The sequence below is a fragment of the Scyliorhinus torazame genome, chromosome 9 (genome assembly GCF_047496885.1).
Source record: "Scyliorhinus torazame isolate Kashiwa2021f chromosome 9, sScyTor2.1, whole genome shotgun sequence".
NCBI lineage: Eukaryota > Metazoa > Chordata > Chondrichthyes > Carcharhiniformes > Scyliorhinidae > Scyliorhinus > Scyliorhinus torazame.
The window spans coordinates 7,791,234-7,809,742 of NC_092715.1; the positions used below are offsets into that span (position 1 = coordinate 7,791,234).

General features: G+C 54.5%; 1 protein-coding gene across 4 annotated transcripts in view; it reads left to right on the plus strand.

Moving 5' to 3' along the window:
• capslb (calcyphosine-like b) overlaps positions 1 to 18,509 on the plus strand; it is a 186,860-nt gene that overhangs the window by 50,428 nt on the left and 117,923 nt on the right. For 2 of the 4 annotated variants that reach the window (XM_072515590.1, XM_072515588.1), the window contains exon 4: positions 3,704 to 4,132. In XM_072515590.1, coding sequence (XP_072371691.1) covers positions 3,704 to 4,078 — 375 coding nt within the window. In that variant the 3' untranslated portion in view covers positions 4,079 to 4,132. Of the gene's footprint in view, positions 1 to 3,703; positions 4,133 to 11,328; positions 11,451 to 18,509 lie in introns of those variants that run through there. The other 2 variants (XM_072515591.1, XM_072515592.1) reach the window with 2 other exon arrangements.

Below are 18,509 nucleotides of genomic sequence, written 5' to 3' on the forward strand. Positions count from 1 at the left end.
GCGCGTCCCCGAGACGGAGCGCGACATGGAGGTGGAGCCCGGCCCCGAGGTGGGGTGCGTCCCCAAATGCGTCGCCGAGGTGGAGCGCGTCCCCGAGGTGGAGTGCGTCCCCGAGGTGGAGCGCGTCCCCGAGGCTGAGCGCGTCCCCGAGGCGTAGCGCGTCCCCGTGGCGGAGCGAGTCCCCGAGTGCGTCCCCGAGACGGAGAGCGTCCCCGAGGGCGTCCCTGAGGCGTAGCGCGTCCCCGTGGCGGAGCGAGTCCCTGAGTGCGTCCCCGAGCGCGTCCCCGAGATGGAGTGCGTCCCCGAGGGCGTCCCTGAGGCGGAGCGCGACCCCGAGGTGGAGCGCATCCCCGAGGCGGAGCGCGTCCCCGCGGCGGAACCTGTCCCCGAGGGCGTCCACGAGGTGGAGCGCGTCCCCCAAGGTGCCACTGTTTCGTGGCCAAACATGATGGGAAGGCTCTGGAATGTGTTCCCAGGGATTTGTAGATTGCATGTGTTCTGCTGGGTTTCTTAGTATTAGAACATAGAACATTACAGCACAGTACAGGCCCTTCGGCCTCGATGTTGCGCCGACCTGTGAAACCACTCTAAAGCCCACCTACACTATTCCCTTATCGTCCATATGTCTATCCAATGACCATTTGAATGCCCTTAGTGTTGGCGAGTCCGCTACTGTTGCAGGCAGGGCATTCCACGCCCTTACTACTCTCTGAGTAAAGAACCTACCTCTGACATCTGTCCTATATCTATCTCCCCTCAATTTAAAGTTATGTTCCCTCGTGCTAGACATCACCATCCGAGGAAAAAGGCTCACTGTCCACCCTGTCCAATCCTCTGATCATCTTGTATGCCTCAATTAAGTCACCTCTTAACCTTCTTCTCTCTAATGAAAACAGCCTCAAGTCCCTCAGCCTTTCCTCATAAGATCTTCCCTCCATACCAGGCAACATTCTGGTAAATCTCCTCTGCACCCTTTCCAATGCTTCCACATCCTTCCTATAATGCGGCGACCAGAATTGCACGCAAATGCGGCCGCACCAGAGTTTTGTACAGCTGCAACATGACCTCATGGCTCCGAAACTTAATCCCTCTACCAAAAAAAGCTAACACACCGTATGCCTTCTTAACAACCCTCTCAACCTGGGTGGCAACTTTCAGGGATCTATGTACATGGACACCGAGATCTCTCTGCTCATCCACACTACCAAGAATCTTACCATTAGCCCAGTCCTCTGTCTTCCTGTTATTCCTTCCAAAATGAATCACCTCACACTTTTCTGCATTAAACTCCATTTGCCACCTCTCAGCCCAGCACCGCAGCTTATCTATGTCCCTCTGTAACTTGTAACATCCTTCCGCACTGTCCACAACTCCACCGACTTTAGTGTCATCTGCAAATTTACTCACCCATCCTTCTACGCCCTCCTCCAGGTCATTTATAAAAATGACAAACAGCAGTGGCCCCAAAACAGACCCTTGTGGTACACCACTAGTAACTGGACTCCAGTCTGAACATTTCCCATCAACCACCACCCTTTGTCTTCTTCCAGCTAGCCAATTTCTGATCCAAACTGCTAAATCACCCTGATTCCCATGCCTCCGTATTTTCTGCAGGAGCCTACCGTGGGGAACCTTATCAAACGCTTTACTGAAATCCATACACACCACATCAACTGCTTTACCCTCCTCCACCTGTTTGGTCACCTTCTCAAAGAACTCAATAAGGTTTGTGAGGCACGACCTACCCTTCACAAAACCGTGTTGACTATCTCTAATCAAATTATTCCTTTCCATATGATTATACATCCTATCTCTTATAAACCTTTCCAACATTTTGCCCACAACAAAAGTAAGGCTCAATGGTCTATAGTTACCGGGGTTGTCTCTACTCCCCTTCTTGAACAAGGGGACAACATTTGCTATCCTCCAGTCTTCTGGCACTATTCCTGTAGACAAAGATGACTTAAAGATCAAAGCCAAAGACTCAGCAATCTCCTCCCTAGTTCCCCAGAGAATCCTAGGATAAATCCCATCCGGCCCGAAAACTTATCGATTTTCACACTTTCCAGAATTGCTAACACCTCCTCCTTATGAACCTCAAGCCCTTCTAGTCTAGTAGCCTGAATCTCAGTATTCTCCTTGACAACATTGTCTTTTTCCTGTGTGAATACTGACGAAAAATATTCATTTAGCACCTCTCCTATCTCCTCGGACTCCAAGCACAACTTCCCATTACTGTCCTTGACTGGCCCTACTCTTACCCGAGTCATTCTTTTATTCCTGACATATCTATAGAAAGCTTTAGGGTTATCCTTGATCCTACCTGCCAAAGACTTCTCATGTCCCCTCCTGGCTCTACTTAGCTCTCTCTTTAGGTCCTTCCTAGCTAACTTGTAACTCTCGAGCACCCTAACTGAACCTTCACGTCTCATCTTTACATAATGCTCCACATTTCCATTGTGCCCATCCCCTGCAGTTTTCCTCTCCATCCGATGCATCCTAAGTCTTGCCTCATCGCATCATAATTGCCTTTCTTCCAGATATAACTCTTGCCCTGCGGTATATATCTATCCCTTTCCATCACTAAAGTAAACTTAATCAAATTGTGGTCACTATCATAAAAGTGCTCACCTACCTCCAAATCTAACACCTGTCCTGGTTCATTACCCAGTTCCAAATCCAATATGGCCTCGCCTCTCGTTGGCCTATCTACATACTGTGTCAGGAAACCCTCCTGCACACATTGGACAAAAACAGACCCATCTAAAGTACTCGAACTATAGCATTTCCAGTCAATATTTGGAAAGTTAAAGTCCCCCATAACAACTACCCTGTTGCTTTCGCTCCTATCCAGAATCATCTTTGCAATCCTGTCCTCTACATCTCTGGAACTTTTCGGAGGCCTATAGAAAACCCCTAACAGGGTGACCTCTCTTTTTCTGTTTCTAACCTCAGCCCATACTACCTCAGTAGACGAGTCCTCATCAAACGTCCTTTCTGCCACCGTAATACTGTCCTTGACTAACAATGCCACCCCTCCCCCTCTTTTACCAGCTTCCCTGAGCTTACTGAAATATCTAAACCCCGGCACCTGCAACAACCATTCCTGTCCCTGCTCTATCCATGTCTCCGAAATGGCCACAACATCGAAGTCCCAGGTACCAACCCATACCGCAAATTCACCCACCTGATTCCAGATGCTCCTGGCATTGAAGAAGACACACTTTAAACCACCTTCCTGCCTGCAGGTACACTCCTGCAACTTTGAAACCCTACTCATGCAAATGACCCCCGCAACAGCCAATCAGCAGCTCCGCTCTACTGCCCTCTGCTGGATGCTTGTCTTCACTTGAACAGCTAGGGTCTCTTGCTGAGGTACACCTTCAAGTTAGGATGAGCACATGGACGTATGCAAATTTCCCCCGCAACAGCCAATCTATGGTATTAGAACCATCGAAATGTTACAGCACACAAGGAGGCCATTCAGAGTATCTTGTCCATGCTAGACCAAGGACAGCCAGGTGCCCTTTCCAATTCCTGCACCCATTCCATAGCCCTGTAGATTAAAGCTCTTACGGTGCAGATCCGGGTAATTTTTAAGATTGTAGTGTGTCTGCCTCGGAGAAGGGACAGAATTCACCATGTGCCAGAATAAATTATGCAGATTCACCTCTTTTCCCTCTCTATCTCTCTGCCTGCGCAGCCGCCCATGTCCAACGCAAGGAAAGAGATCATTCAACAGGCCTTTCGGAAACTGGACAAGACAGGAGATGGTGTGATAACCATTGAGGATCTGCGAGGAGTTTACAATGCCCAACATCACCCCAAGTATCAGAACGGGGAGTGGACAGAGGAACAGGTCTTCAGAACTTTCCTGGATAGCTTTGATTCACCCGACAATAAAGATGGAATTGTGAGTGAGATCGGGAGTTGGCCTCTCCATAGCCAGAGCCCTTTGGCAATTGCAGACTCTGGTTTTCCTGTAGTTGCTGTGCACGGTCTGAGAACCGGATCGGGCTGCCCAGGTGACAGCGGCATTCTCACCCTGCACTGGATAACAGTGCGAGAAGACGAGTAATGGTGGTGGACTCACCCCTGATACACCCGTCTCCCCGCACCCCCGTCTCCCCGCACCCCCGTCTCCCCGCACCCCCGTCTCCCCGCACCCCCGTCTCCCCGCACCCCCGTCTCCCCGCACCCCCGTCTCCCCGCACCCCCGTCTCCCCGCACCCCCGTCTCCCCGCACCCCCGTCTCCCCGCACCCCCGTCTCCCCGCACCCTCGTCTCCCCGCATCCCCGTCTCCCCGCACCCCCGTCTCCCCGCACCCCCGTCTCCCCGCACCCCCGTCTCCCCGCACCCCCGTCTCCCCGCACCCCCGTCTCCCCGCACCCCCGTCTCCCCGCACCCCCATCTCCCCGCACCCCCGTCTCCCCGCACCCCCGTCTCCCCGCACCCCCGTCTCCCCGCACCCCCGTCTCCCCGCACCCCCGTCTCCCCGCACCCCCGTCTCCCCGCACCCCCGTCTCCCCGCACCCCCGTCTCCCCGTCTCCCCGCACCCCCGTCTCCCCGCACCCCCGTCTCCCCGCACCCCGTCTCCCCGCACCCCGTCTCTCCGCACCCCCGTCTCCCCGCACCCCTGTCTCTCCGCACCCCTGTCCCCCCGCACCCCCGTCTCCCCGGACTCCCCTCTCCCCGCACCCCCGTCTCCCCGGACTCCCGTCTCCCCGCACCCCTGTCTCCCCGCACCCCTGTCTCCCCGCACCCCTGTCTCCCCGCAACCCCGTCTCCCCGCACCCCGTCTCCCCGCACCCCGTCTCCCCGCACCCCGTCTCCCCGCGTCCCTGTTTCCCCGCATCCCTGTTTCCCAGCACTCCTGTTTCCCCGCACCCCTGTCTCCCCGCGTCCCTGTCACCCCGCACCCCTGTCACTCCGCACCCCTGTCTCCCCGCACCCCTGTCTCCCCGCACCCCTGTCTCCCCGCACCCCTGTCTCCCCGCACCCCCGTCTCCCCGCACCCCTGTCTCCCCGCACCCCCGTCTCCCCGCACCCCCGTCTCCCCGCACCCCCGTCTCCCCGCACCCCCGTCTCCCCGCACCCCCGTCTCCCCGCACCCCCGTCTCCCCGCACCCCCGTCTCCCCGCACCCCCGTCTCCCCGCACCCCCGTCTCCCCGCACCCCCGTCTCCCCGTCTCCCCGCACCCCCGTCTCCCCGCACCCCCGTCTCCCCGCACCCCGTCTCCCCGCACCCCGTCTCTCCGCACCCCCGTCTCCCCGCACCCCTGTCTCTCCGCACCCCTGTCCCCCCGCACCCCCGTCTCCCCGGACTCCCCTCTCCCCGCACCCCCGTCTCCCCGGACTCCCGTCTCCCCGCACCCCTGTCTCCCCGCACCCCTGTCTCCCCGCACCCCTGTCTCCCCGCAACCCCGTCTCCCCGCACCCCGTCTCCCCGCGTCCCTGTTTCCCCGCATCCCTGTTTCCCAGCACTCCTGTTTCCCCGCACCCCTGTCTCCCCGCGTCCCTGTCACCCCGCACCCCTGTCACCCCGCACCCCTGTCACCCCGCACCCCTGTCTCCCCGCACCCCTGTCTCCCCGCACCCCTGTCTCCCCGCACCCCTGTCTCCCCGCACCCCTGTCTCCCCGCACCCCTGTCTCCCCGCACCCCTGTCTCCCCGCACCCCTGTCTCCCCGCACCCCCGTCTCCCCGCACCCCTGTCTCCCCGCACCCCTGTCTCCCCGCACCCCCGTCTCCACGCACCCCGTCTCCCCGCACCCCTGTCTCCCCGCACCCCGTCTCCCCCTGTCTCCCCGAGTCCCCGTCTCCCCGCACCCCCGACTCCCCGTCTCCCCACTCCCCGTCTCACCGCACCCCCGTCTCCCCGCACCCCCGTCTCCCCGCACCCCCGTCTCCCCGCACCCCCGTCTCCCCGCACCCCCGTCTCCCCGCACCCCCGTCTCCCCGCTCCCCAGCCTCCCTGCCTCCCCAGCTTCCCCTGCCGCCCCTGCCTCCCCATCCGCCCTGCCTCCCCGCCTCCCCAGCCTCCCCAGCCTGCCCTGCCTCCCCAGCCTCCCCTGCTTCCCCAGCCGCCCTGCCTCCCCAGCCTGCCCTGCCTCCCCAGCCGCCCAGCCGCCCAGCCTCCCCTGCCTCCCCATCCTCCCCAGCTGCTCCAGTCTCCCCGGCCAGCCCAGCCTCCTCAGCCTGCCCTGCTGCCCCAGCCTCCCCAGCTGCCCCAGCCTCCCCTGCCTCCCCAGCCTGCCCTGCCCCCCCTGCCTGCCCTGCCCCCCCTGCCTCCCCAGCTGCCCCAGCCTCCCCACACCAGTTGACCTGCACCTCCTCATTAACCACAGGGCAGAGGTCAGACATACAGCCCTGTCTGATTGATGTGGAGATGCCGGCGTTGGACTGGGGTGAGCACAGTACGAAGTCTTACAACACCAGGTTAAAGTCCAACAGGTTTGTTTCGATGTCACTAGCTTTCGGTCACTAGCTCCGAAAGCTAGTGACATCGAAACAAACCTGTTGGACTTTAACCTGGTGTTGTAAGACTTCGTACTGTCTGATTGAGCCAGTGGTGGTGCAGATATCCAGACTGCCTGCCATCAACAGTCTCTCGGGTATTGCTGAAGAAAGAGACAAGCTGTTGGAGATTTTCAACAGCACTCACCAAGACAGAGGCGCAGGAATAGCAAAACTCAAAGGGGAATAATAATTGTTCTGCGCCCAGTCTCTCCCCTCTCTGGAAGGGTAGTCTTGCCTTTCTGTCCTGGCCATGTGACACAAAAAGCTTGGAAAGCGTGTCTCTTTTTTTAGCAATAAATGAACACTGTAAATGGGTGTCCTGTGACAAACATTGCTTTAACTGTGATCTTAACCCGTTTAACTGTCAACTTTTATTTAGAAATGCAGCTGTGAGATACTAGCAAAGCTTCAGCTAACATTGCAAAGTGACAAACTAGCTGTCTGCCGTAGAGGATAGTGAGAATGTGCGTAGATTTGTCACAGCATTGGTCACAGTGAACTGCAGTCTGACAAAGCGGCTGTCCACAGGACCTCGAGTATCTGACTGCAAGGTAACTGTTCAGGTTAGAGTTGGGGAAATGTCACCAATATCGGCTGCAGTGGGCAGTGCCCCTACTGGTGGGAAAGTGCAGTTACAGCGTGACACGTTTATATGGGAGGCCTCCATTATAAGTCAACGCAGGAATTTCTAAAGGAAATGTTTAAATTGAGAAGAGTATGTGACACAGGCCTGTTCCCAGTCTTCAGCCTTGCTTTCCCGGAACACCGCACTTTACCCCGAGTCCTGTCCAACATCGAGCAGGGTCCCAGCATACTGCCCAAAACTCTGAACAGTGAGTAACAGTGGTTGTGGCTGCTGGATTGCTCATTCCCAGGCTCTATCCGCAGTGGACCCTTCCGAGTGGAATTGTTTCCAGCACATCTGGATTATTAGATGCAATCTGTCTGGCCGTTTTAACACCCATTGCATGAGCAGAATGCCCCACAGCGCACAGTGAGTCAGCATTCACTCCTCCCACACTCAGTCTGTTAGGGGGTTCAGGGTTATATCCCATCCACATTAGTTTGAGTCTAGATCCCAGAGAATTCGAATCCTGGAGCTGGGATTATATATCCGGCCCTGCGTTGTGCACTGTGTTGTGGTTTCTGTCTCCCGCCTAGTGATGAACAAGGCAGATTTTAACCTGTTCCTTTAGTGAGCTTTATTCCTGGAATGGGTGGCCAGCCTGGTACCAGAGCGCCTCTACTCTGCAACTCTCCCTCTCCCCCCACCGTGGGTGTGTGCTGGAAGGACTTTGCAAGTTAATTCTCAGCCTGCTTTGCCGCATTAGGAACACGGCTCCCTTTGCCGTCAAGTCCTGGGGTGGGACTCAAACGCAGAGCTTCTGACTGAGAGGCAGGGACACTGCCCACACCCTCTGGCCCAGAGGCAGGGACGCTGCCCACTGCCCACACACCCTCTGGCCCAGAGGCAGGGACGCTGCCCACTGCCCACACACCCTCTGGCCCAGAGGCAGGGACGCTGCCCACTGCCCACACACCCTCTGGCCCAGAGGCAGGGACGCTGCCCACTGCCCACACACCTTCTGGCCCAGAGGCAGGGACGCTGCCCACTGCCCACACACCCTCTGGCCCAGAGACAGGAATGCTGCCCACTGCCCACACACCCTCTGGCCCAGAGGCAGGGACGCTGCCCACTGCCCACACACCCTCTGGCCCAGAGGCAGGGACGCTGCCCACTGCCCACGCACCCTCTGGCCCAGAGGCAGGGACGCTGCCCACTGCCCACACACCCTCTGGCCCAGAGGCAGGGACGCTGCCCACTGCCCACACACCCTCTGGCCCAGAGGCAGGGACGCTGCCCACTGCCCTCACACCCTCTGGCCCAGGGGCAGGGACACTGCCCACTGCCCTCACACCCTCTGGCCCAGAGGCAGGGACGCTGCCCACTGCCCACACACCCTCTGGCCCAGGGGCAGGGACACTGCCCACTGCCCTCACACCCTCTGGCCCAGAGGCAGGGACGCTGCCCACTGCCCACACACCCTCTGGCCCAGGGGCAGGGACACTGCCCACTGCCCTCACACCCTCTGGCCCAGAGGCAGGGACGCTGCCCACTGCCCACACACCCTCTGACCCAGAGGCAGGGACCCTGCCCACTGCCCTCACACCCTCTGGCCCAGAGGCAGGGACGCTGCCCACTGCCCACACACCCTCTGACCCAGAGGCAGGGACCCTGCCCACTGCCCTCACACCCTCTGACTGAGTGGAGGGACACTGCCCACTGCCCATTGCACCTCACAGCCTCTGTAGATTATGTGGAGGAGATAATTTCATAGCTGTGGAAATTGTGTAGAGCTCTAGTGTTAGTAGTTGTTGGGATTGAAGGACAGGAGTGAGGGATTTGGAGAGAAGGTGAGTAGGTTGAAATTGAGGGATTTGGGATGCAGATGGGATAAATTGGGATTGAGGGATTTGGGAAGCAGGTGGATAGGTTGGGACTGAGGGATTTGCGGAGCAGACGGGACAGGTTGGGATTGAGGGATTTGGAAGCAGACGGGATAAATTGGGATTGAGGGATTTGCAGAGCAGATGGGATAGGTTGGGATTGAGGGATTTGCAGAGCAGATGGGGTAGGATGGGATTGAGGGATTTGGGAAGCAGGTGGATAGGTTGGGATTGAGGGATTTGGGAAGCAGACGGGATAGGTTGGGATTGAGGAATTTGCGGAGCAGATGGGATAGGTTGGGATTGAGGGACTTGGGAAGCAGGTGAATAGGTTGGGATTGAGGGATTTGCGGAGCAGACGGGATAGGTTGGGATTGAGGGATTTGGGAAGCAGATGGGATAAATTGGGATTGAGGGATTTGCGGAGCAGATGGGATAGGTAGGGATTGAAGGATTTGGGAAGCAGACGGGATAGGTTGGGATTGAGGGATTTGGGAAGCAGACAGGAGAGGTTGGGATTGAGGGATTTGCAGAGCAGATGGGAGAGGTTGGGATTGAGGGATTTGCAGAGCATATGGGATAGGTTGGGATTGAGGGATTTGAGAAGCAGGTGGATAGGTTGGGATTGAGGGATTTGCAGAGCAGATGGGATAGGTTGGGATTGAGGGATTTGGGAAGCAGATGGGTTAAATCGGGATTGAGGGATTTGCGGAGCAGATGGGATAGGTTGGGATTGAGGGATTTGGGAAGCAGGTGGATAGGTTGGGATTGAGGGATTTGCAGAGCAGACGGGATAGGTTGGGATTGAGGGATTTGCAGAGCAGATGGGATAGGTTGGGATTGAGGGATTTGGGAAGCAGGTGGATAGGTTGGGATTGAGGGATTTGCGGAGCAGACGGGATAGGTTGGGATTGAGGGATTTGGGAAGCAGGTGGATAGGTTGGGATTGAGGGATTTGCAGAGCAGACGGGATAGGTTGGGATTGAGGGATTTGGGAAGCAGACGGGATAGGTTGGGATTGAGGGATTTGGGAAGCAGGTGGATAGGTTGGTATTGAGGGATTTGCGGAGCAGACGGGATAGGTTGGGATTGAGGGATTTGGGAAGCAGACGGGAGAGGTTGGGATTGAGGGATTTGCAGAGCAGATGGGATAGGTTGGGATTGAGGGATTTGGGAAGCAGGTGGATAGGTTGGGATTGAGGGATTTGCGGAGCAGATGGGATAGGTTGGGATTGAGGGATTTGCAGAGCAGATGGGATAGGTTGGGATTGAGGGATTTGGGAAGCAGACGGGATAGGTTGGGATTGTGGGATTTGGGAAGCAGACGGGATAGGTTGGGATTGCGGGATTTGCAGAGCAGATGGGAGAGGTTGGGATTGAGGGATTTGCAGAGCAGATGGGATAGGTTGGGATTGAAGGATTTGGGAAGCAGGTGGATAGGTTGGGATTGAGGGATTTGCGGAGCAGACGGGATAGGTTGGGATTGAGGGATTTGGGAAGCAGACGGGATAGGTTGGGATTGAGGGATTTTGCGGAGTAGACGGGATAGGTTGGGATTTAGGGATTTGCGGAGCAGACGGGATAGGTTGGGATTGAGGGATTTGGGAAGCAGACGGGGTAGGTTGGGATTGAGGGATTTGGGAAGCAGACGGGACAGTTCTCTGTGAAGGGAATGAACAGTTTGTGAGGGTTTGATTGAAGTTAAATGTGTGACGGTCAGCTCAGCATCTGGGATGTTCGTCAGTCTTGTTCAGTCTGAGGTTCCCACTGCTCCTCTGCTGAAAGCAGCTGTAAACTGTAACCGAGCTGGGGGTTTATTCTGTATTGACATACCTGCTGTGGAGATGCCGGCGTTGGACTGGGGTGAGCATAGTAAGAAGTCTTACAACACCAGGTTAAAGTCCAACAGGTTTGTTTTGAATCACTAGCTTTCGGAGCGCTGCACCTGAGAAAGGAGCAGCGCTCCGAAAGCTAGTGTCTGAAACACACCTGTTGGATTTTAACCTGGTGTTGTAAGCCTTCTCACTGGACATACCTGCTGTGTGTTGATTGATAGCAGCATCTAGTTTAGTCGTGTTCCTCCTACCGACTGCTTCTTGCAGCTTGGTCTGTACGTGGCAAACCGGCCCTTAGTTGAGATACTGGACAAACTTGTGACCATGTGGACTTTCCCACCATAAGGCAGCTCCCTCAGGGAAGGGAGAAATCTAGACAGAAGTCACGTTACAGAGGGTTCAGCCAGATCACTGCAGCACTACGGAGCCCAGGCTTCTCTGAAGGAGAGAGAGCTTCAGGAACTGCCCGGCACTGGTTCCTGTGATGTCGGCAGCTGTGATGAATCCTGTTTGGTGTGACTGTAGGTTACGACGGAGGAGTTTCAGAATTACTACGCGGGAGTCAGTGCCTCCATAGACACAGATGTCTACTTCATCATCATGATGAAAAACGCCTGGAAACTCTGATGGCCTCCGTATTTCTGGTGGTAAAGTGCGGCTCCCTCACTGACATGCCAGAGGTGCTAACACTGATCATGATACATTCTGGGAAGAATAACCAGCTTCAAATCTAACATCAGACAAAAGAGAAATGGAAAATCAGAGAGTCACAAACAGTGAGACGGAAAATCAGAGAGTCACAGACAGACAGAGAGACGGAGAATCAGAGAGTCGCAGACAGACAGACGGAGAATCAGAGAGTCACAGACAGAGAGACGGAGAATCAGAGAGTCGCAGACAGACAGACGGAGAATCAGAGAGTCACAGACAGAGAGACGGAGAATCAGAGAGTCGCAGACACACAGAGAGACGGAGAATCAGAGAGTCACGGACAGAGAGACGGAGAATCAGAGAGTCACAGACAGACAGAGAGACGGAGAATCAGAGAGTCGCAGACAGACAGACGGAGAATCAGAGAGTCACAGACAGAGAGACGGAGAATCAGAGAGTCGCAGACACACAGAGAGACGGAGAATCAGAGAGTCGCAGACAGACAGACGGAGAATCCGAGAGTCACAGACAGAGAGACGGAGAATCAGAGAGTCGCAGACACACAGAGAGACGGAGAATCAGAGAGTCACGGACAGAGAGACGGAGAATCAGAGAGTCACAGACAGACAGAGAGACGGAGAATCAGAGAGTCGCAGACAGACAGACGGAGAATCAGAGAGTCACAGACAGAGAGACGGAGAATCAGAGAGTCACAGACAGACAGACAGACGGAGAATCAGAGAGTCGCAGACAGAGAGACGGAGAATCAGAGAGTCACAGACAGAGGGACGGAGAATCAGAGAGTCACAGACAGAGAGACGGAGAATCAGAGGTTCACTGACAGAGAGACGGAGAATCAGAGAGTCACAGACAGAGAGACGGAGAATCAGAGAGTCACAGACAGAGAGACGGAGAATCAGAGAGTCGCAGACAGACATAGAGACGGAGAATCAGAGAGTCGCAGACAGAGAGACGGAGAATCAGAGAGTCACAGACAGAGAGACGGAGAATCAGAGAGTCGCAGACAGAGAGAGACGGAGAATCAGAGAGTCACAGACAGAGGGACGGAGAATCAGAGAGTCGCAGACAGAGAGACGGAGAATCAGAGAGTCGCAGACAGACAGTGAGACGGAGAATCAGAGAGTCACAGACACACAGAGAGACGGAGAATCAGAGAGTCGCAGACACACAGAGAGACGGAGAATCAGAGAGTCACGGACAGAGAGACGGAGAATCAGAGAGTCACAGACAGAGAGAGACGGAGAATCAGAGAGTCGCAGACAGAGAGAGACGGAGAATCAGAGAGTCACGGACAGAGAGACGGAGAATCAGAGAGTCACAGACAGAGAGAGACGGAGAATCAGAGAGTCGCAGACAGAGAGAGACGGAGAATCAGAGTGTCGCAGAGAGAGAGACGGAGAATCAGAGAGTCACAGACAGAGAGAGACGGAGAATCAGAGAGTCACGGACAGAGAGACGGAGAATCAGAGAGTCACAGACAGAGAGAGACGGAGAATCAGAGAGTCACAGACAGACAGAGAGACGGAGAATCATCGAGTCGCAGACAGACAGAGAGACGGAGAATCAGAGAGTCAGAGACAGAGAGACGGAAAATCAGAGAGTCACAGACAGAGAGAGACGGAGAATCAGAGAGTCACAGAGAGAGAGACGGAGAATCAGAGAGTCACAGACAGAGAGAGACGGAGAATCAGAGAGTCACAGAGAGACAGAGAATCAGAGAGTCGCAGACGGAGAGACGGAGAATCAGAGAGTCGCAGACAGAGAGACGGAGAATCAGAGAGTCACAGAGAGACGGAGAATCAGAGAGTCACAGACAGAGAGAGACGGAGAATCAGAGAGTCACAGACAGAGAGACGGAGAATCAGAGAGTCACAGACAGACAGAGAGACGGAGAATCAGAGAGTCACGGACAGAGAGACGGAGAATCAGAGAGTCACAGACAGAGAGAGACGGAGAATCAGAGAGTCGCAGACAGAGAGAGACGGAGAATCAGAGAGTCACGGACAGAGAGACGGAGAATCAGAGAGTCACAGACAGAGAGAGACGGAGAATCAGAGAGTCGCAGACAGAGAGAGACGGAGAATCAGAGTGTCGCAGACAGAGAGACGGAGAATCAGAGAGTCACAGACAGAGAGAGACGGAGAATCAGAGAGTCACGGACAGAGAGACGGAGAATCAGAGAGTCACAGACAGAGAGAGACGGAGAATCAGAGAGTCACAGACAGACAGAGAGACGGAGAATCAGCGAGTCGCAGACAGACAGAGAGACGGAGAATCAGAGAGTCAGAGACAGAGAGACGGAAAATCAGAGAGTCACAGACAGAGAGAGACGGAGAATCAGAGAGTCACAGAGAGAGAGACGGAGAATCAGAGAGTCACAGACAGAGAGAGACGGAGAATCAGAGAGTCACAGAGAGACAGAGAATCAGAGAGTCGCAGACGGAGAGACGGAGAATCAGAGAGTCGCAGACAGAGAGACGGAGAATCAGAGAGTCACAGAGAGACGGAGAATCAGAGAGTCACAGACAGAGAGAGACGGAGAATCAGAGAGTCACAGACAGAGAGACGGAGAATCAGAGAGTCACAGACAGACAGAGAGACGGAGAATCACAGAGTCACAGACAGAGAGAGACGGAGAATCAGAGAGTCGCAGAGAGAGAGACGGAGAATCAGAGAGTCACAGACAGACAGAGAGACGGAGAATCAGAGAGTCACAGACAGAGAGACGGAGAATCAGAGAGTCACAGAGAGAGAGATGGAGAATCAGAGAGTCAGAGACAGAGAGACGGAGAATCAGAGAGTCGCAGACAGACAGACGGAGAATCAGACAGTCACAGACAGACAGAGAGACGGAGAATCAGAGAGTCACAGACAGACAGAGAGACGGAGAATCAGAGAGTCAGAGACAGAGAGACGGAGAATCAGAGAGTCGCAGACAGAGAGACGGAGAATCAGAGAGTCACAGACAGAGAGACGGAGAATCAGAGAGTCACGGACAGACAGAGAGACGGAGAATCAGAGAGTCGCAGAGAGAGAGAGACGGAGAATCAGAGAGTCACAGACAGAGAGACGGAGAATCAGAGAGTCACAGACAGAGAGAGATGGAGAATCAGAGAGTCGCAGACAGAGAGACGGAGAATCAGAGAGTCGCAGACAGAGAGACGGAGAATCAGAGAGTCACGGACAGAGAGAAGGAGAATCAGAGAGTCGCAGAGAGAGAGATGGAGAATCAGAGAGTCAGAGACAGAGAGACGGAGAATCAGAGAGTCGCAGATAGAGAGACGGAGAATCAGAGAGTCGCAGACAGAGACGGAGAATCAGAGAGTCGCAGAGAGAGAGACGGAGAATCAGAGAGTCACAGACAGACAGAGATACGGAGAATCAGAGAGTCGCAGACAGAGAGACGGAGAATCAGAGAGTCGCAGAGAGAGAGACGGAGAATCAGAGAGTCACAGACAGACAGAGATACGGAGAATCAGAGAGTCGCAGACAGAGAGACGGAGAATCAGAGAGTCGCAGACAGAGAGACGGAGAATCAGAGAGTCACCGACAGAGAGACGGTGAATCAGAGAGTCACAGACAGAGAGACGGAGAATCAGAGAGTCACAGACAGACAGAGAGACGGAGAATCAGAGAGTCGCAGACAGAGAGACGGAGAATCAGAGAGTCACAGACAGAGACGGAGAGTCAGAGAGTCGCATACAGACAGAGAGACGGAGAATCAGAGAGTCACAGACAGAGACGGAGAGGCAGAGAGTCGCATACAGACAGAGAGACAGAGAATCAGGGAGTCGCAGACAGAGAGACGGAGAATCAGAGAGTCACAGACAGAGAGACGGAGAATCAGAGAGTCACAGACAGACAGAGAGACAGAGAATCAGGGAGTCGCAGACAGAGAGACGGAGAATCAGAGAGTCACAGACAGAGAGACGGAGAATCAGGAGTCACAGACAGAGAGACGGAGAATCAGGGAGTCACAGACAGAGAGACGGAGAATCAGAGAGTCACAGACAGAGAGAGAGACGGAGAATCAGGGAGTCGCAGACAGAGAGACGGAGAATCAGAGAGTCACAGACAGACAGAGAGACAGAGAATCAGGGAGTCGCAGACAGAGACGGAGAATCAGAGAGTCACAGACAGAGAGACGGAGAATCAGAGAGTCACAGACAGACAGAGAGACGGAGAATCAGAGAGTCACAGACAGACAGAGAGATGGAGAATCAGAGAGTCACAGACAGACAGACGGAGAATCAGAGAGTCACAGACACAGAGAGACGGAGAATCAGAGAGTCACGGACAGAGAGACGGAGAATCAGAGAGTCACAGACAGACAGACGGAGAATCAGAGAGTCACGGACAGAGAGACGGAGAATCAGAGAGTCACAGACAGAGAGACGGAGAATCAGAGAGTCACAGAGAGACGGAGAATCAGAGAGTCACAGACAGATGGAGAATCAGAGAGTCACAGACAGAGAGACAGAGAATCAGAGAGTCGCAGAGAGAGAGACGGAGAATCAGAGAGTCACAGACAGACAGAGAGACGGAGAATCAGAGAGTCACAGACAGAGAGACGGAGAATCAGAGAGTCACAGAGAGAAAGATGGAGAATCAGAGAGTCAGAGACAGAGAGACGGAGAATCAGAGAGTCGCAGACAGACAGAGAGACGGAGAATCAGAGAGTCACAGACAAAGAGACGGAGAATCAGAGAGTCACAGACAGACAGAGAGACGGAGAATCAGAGAGTCACAGACAGAGAGACGGAGAATCAGAGAGTCACAGACAGAGAGACGGAGAATCAGAGAGTCGCAGACAGACAGAGAGACGGAGAATCAGAGAGTCACAGACAGAGAGAGATGGAGAATCAGAGAGTCGCAGACAGAGAGACGGAGAATCAGAGAGTCGCAGACAGAGAGACGGAGAATCAGAGAGTCACGGACAGAGAGACGGAGAATCAGAGAGTCGCAGAGAGAGAGATGGAGAATTAGAGAGTCAGAGACAGAGAGACGGAGAATCAGAGAGTCACAGACAGAGAGACGGAGAATCAGAGAGTCGCAGAGAGAGAGATGGAGAATCAGAGAGTCAGAGACAGAGAGACGGAGAATCAGAGAGTCGCAGATGGAGAGACGGAGAATCAGAGAGTCGCAGACAGAGACGGAGAATCAGAGAGTCACAGACAGACAGAGAGACGGAGAATCAGAGAGTCGCAGACAGAGACACGGAGAATCAGAGAGTCGCAGAGAGAGGGACGGAGAATCAGAGAGTCACAGACAGACAGAGATACGGAGAATCAGAGAGTCGCAGACAGAGAGACGGAGAATCACAGAGTCGCAGACAGAGAGACGGAGAATCAGAGAGTCACCGACAGAGACGGAGAATCAGAGAGTCGCAGACAGAGAGACGGAGAATCAGAGAGTCACAGACAGAGAGACGGAGAATCAGAGAGTCACAGACAGACAGAGAGACAGAGAATCAGGGAGTCACAGACAGAGAGACGGAGAATCAGAGAGTCACAGACAGAGAGACGGAGAATCAGGAGTCACAGACAGAGAGACGGAGAATCAGGGAGTCACAGACAGAGAGACGGAGAATCAGAGAGTCACAGACAGCGAGAGAGACGGAGAATCAGGGAGTCGCAGACAGAGAGACGGAGAATCAGAGAGTCACAGACAGAGAGACGGAGAATCAGAGAGTCACAGACAGACAGAGAGACGGAGAATCAGAGAGTCACAGACAGACAGAGAGACGGAGAATCAGAGAGTCACAGACAGAGAGACGGAGAATCAGAGAGTCGCAGACAGACAGAGAGACGGAGAATCAGAGAGTCACAGACAGAGAGAGATGGAGAATCAGAGAGTCACAGACAGAGAGAGATGGAGAATCAGAGAGTCACAGACTGAGAGACGGAGAATCAGAGAGTCGCAGACAGACAGAGAGACGGAGAATCAGAGAGTCACAGACAGAGAGAGATGGAGAATCAGAGAGTCGCAGACAGAGAGAGATGGAGAATCAGAGAGTCACAGACTGAGAGACGGAGAATCAGAGAGTCGCAGACAGAGAGAGAGACGGAGAATCAGAGAGTCACAGACAGAGAGACGGAGAATCAGAGAGTCACAGACAGAGAGAGAGACAGAGAATCAGAGAGTCACAGACAGAGAGACGGAGAATCAGAGAGTCGCAGACAGAGAGACGGAGAATCAGAGAGTCACAGACAGAGAGATGGAGAATCAGAGAGTCACAGACAGAGAGACGGAGAATCAGAGAGTCGCAGACAGAGAGAGAGACAGAGAATCAGAGAGTCACAGACAGAGAGACGGAGAATCAGAGAGTCGCAGACAGAGAGACGGAAAATCAGAGAGTCACAGACAGAGAGAGAGACGGAGAATCAGAGAGTCGCAGACAGAGAGAGACGGAGAATCAGAGAGTCGCAGACAGAGAGACGGAGAATCAGAGAGTCGCAGACAGAGAGAGACAGAGAATCAGAGAGTCGCAGACAGAGAGTCAGAAATCAGAGAGTCACAAACAGAGAGACGGAGAATCAGAGAGTCGCAGAGAGAGAGAGAGACGGAGAATCAGAGAGTCACAGACAGACAGAGAGACGGAGTATCAGAGAGTCGCAGACAGAGAGACGGAGAATCAGAGAGTCACAGACAGAGAGACGGAGAATAAGAGACAGAGAGACGGAGAATCAGAGAGTCGCAGACAGAGAGAGAGACGGAGATTCAGAGAGTTGCAGACAGAGAGATGGAGAATCAGAGAGTCACAGACAGACAGAGAGACGGAGAATCAGAGAGTTGCAGACAGAGAGACAGAGAATCAGAGAGTCACAGACAGAGAGACGGAGAATCAGAGAGTCACAGACAGAGAGACGGAGAATCAGAGAGTCACAGACAGAGAGACGGAGAATCAGAGAGTCACAGACAGAGAGATGGAGAATCAGGGAGTCGCAGACAGAGAGACGGAGAATCAGAGAGTCACAGACAGAGAGACGGAGAATCAGAGAGTCACAGACAGAGAGATGGAGAATCAGGGAGTC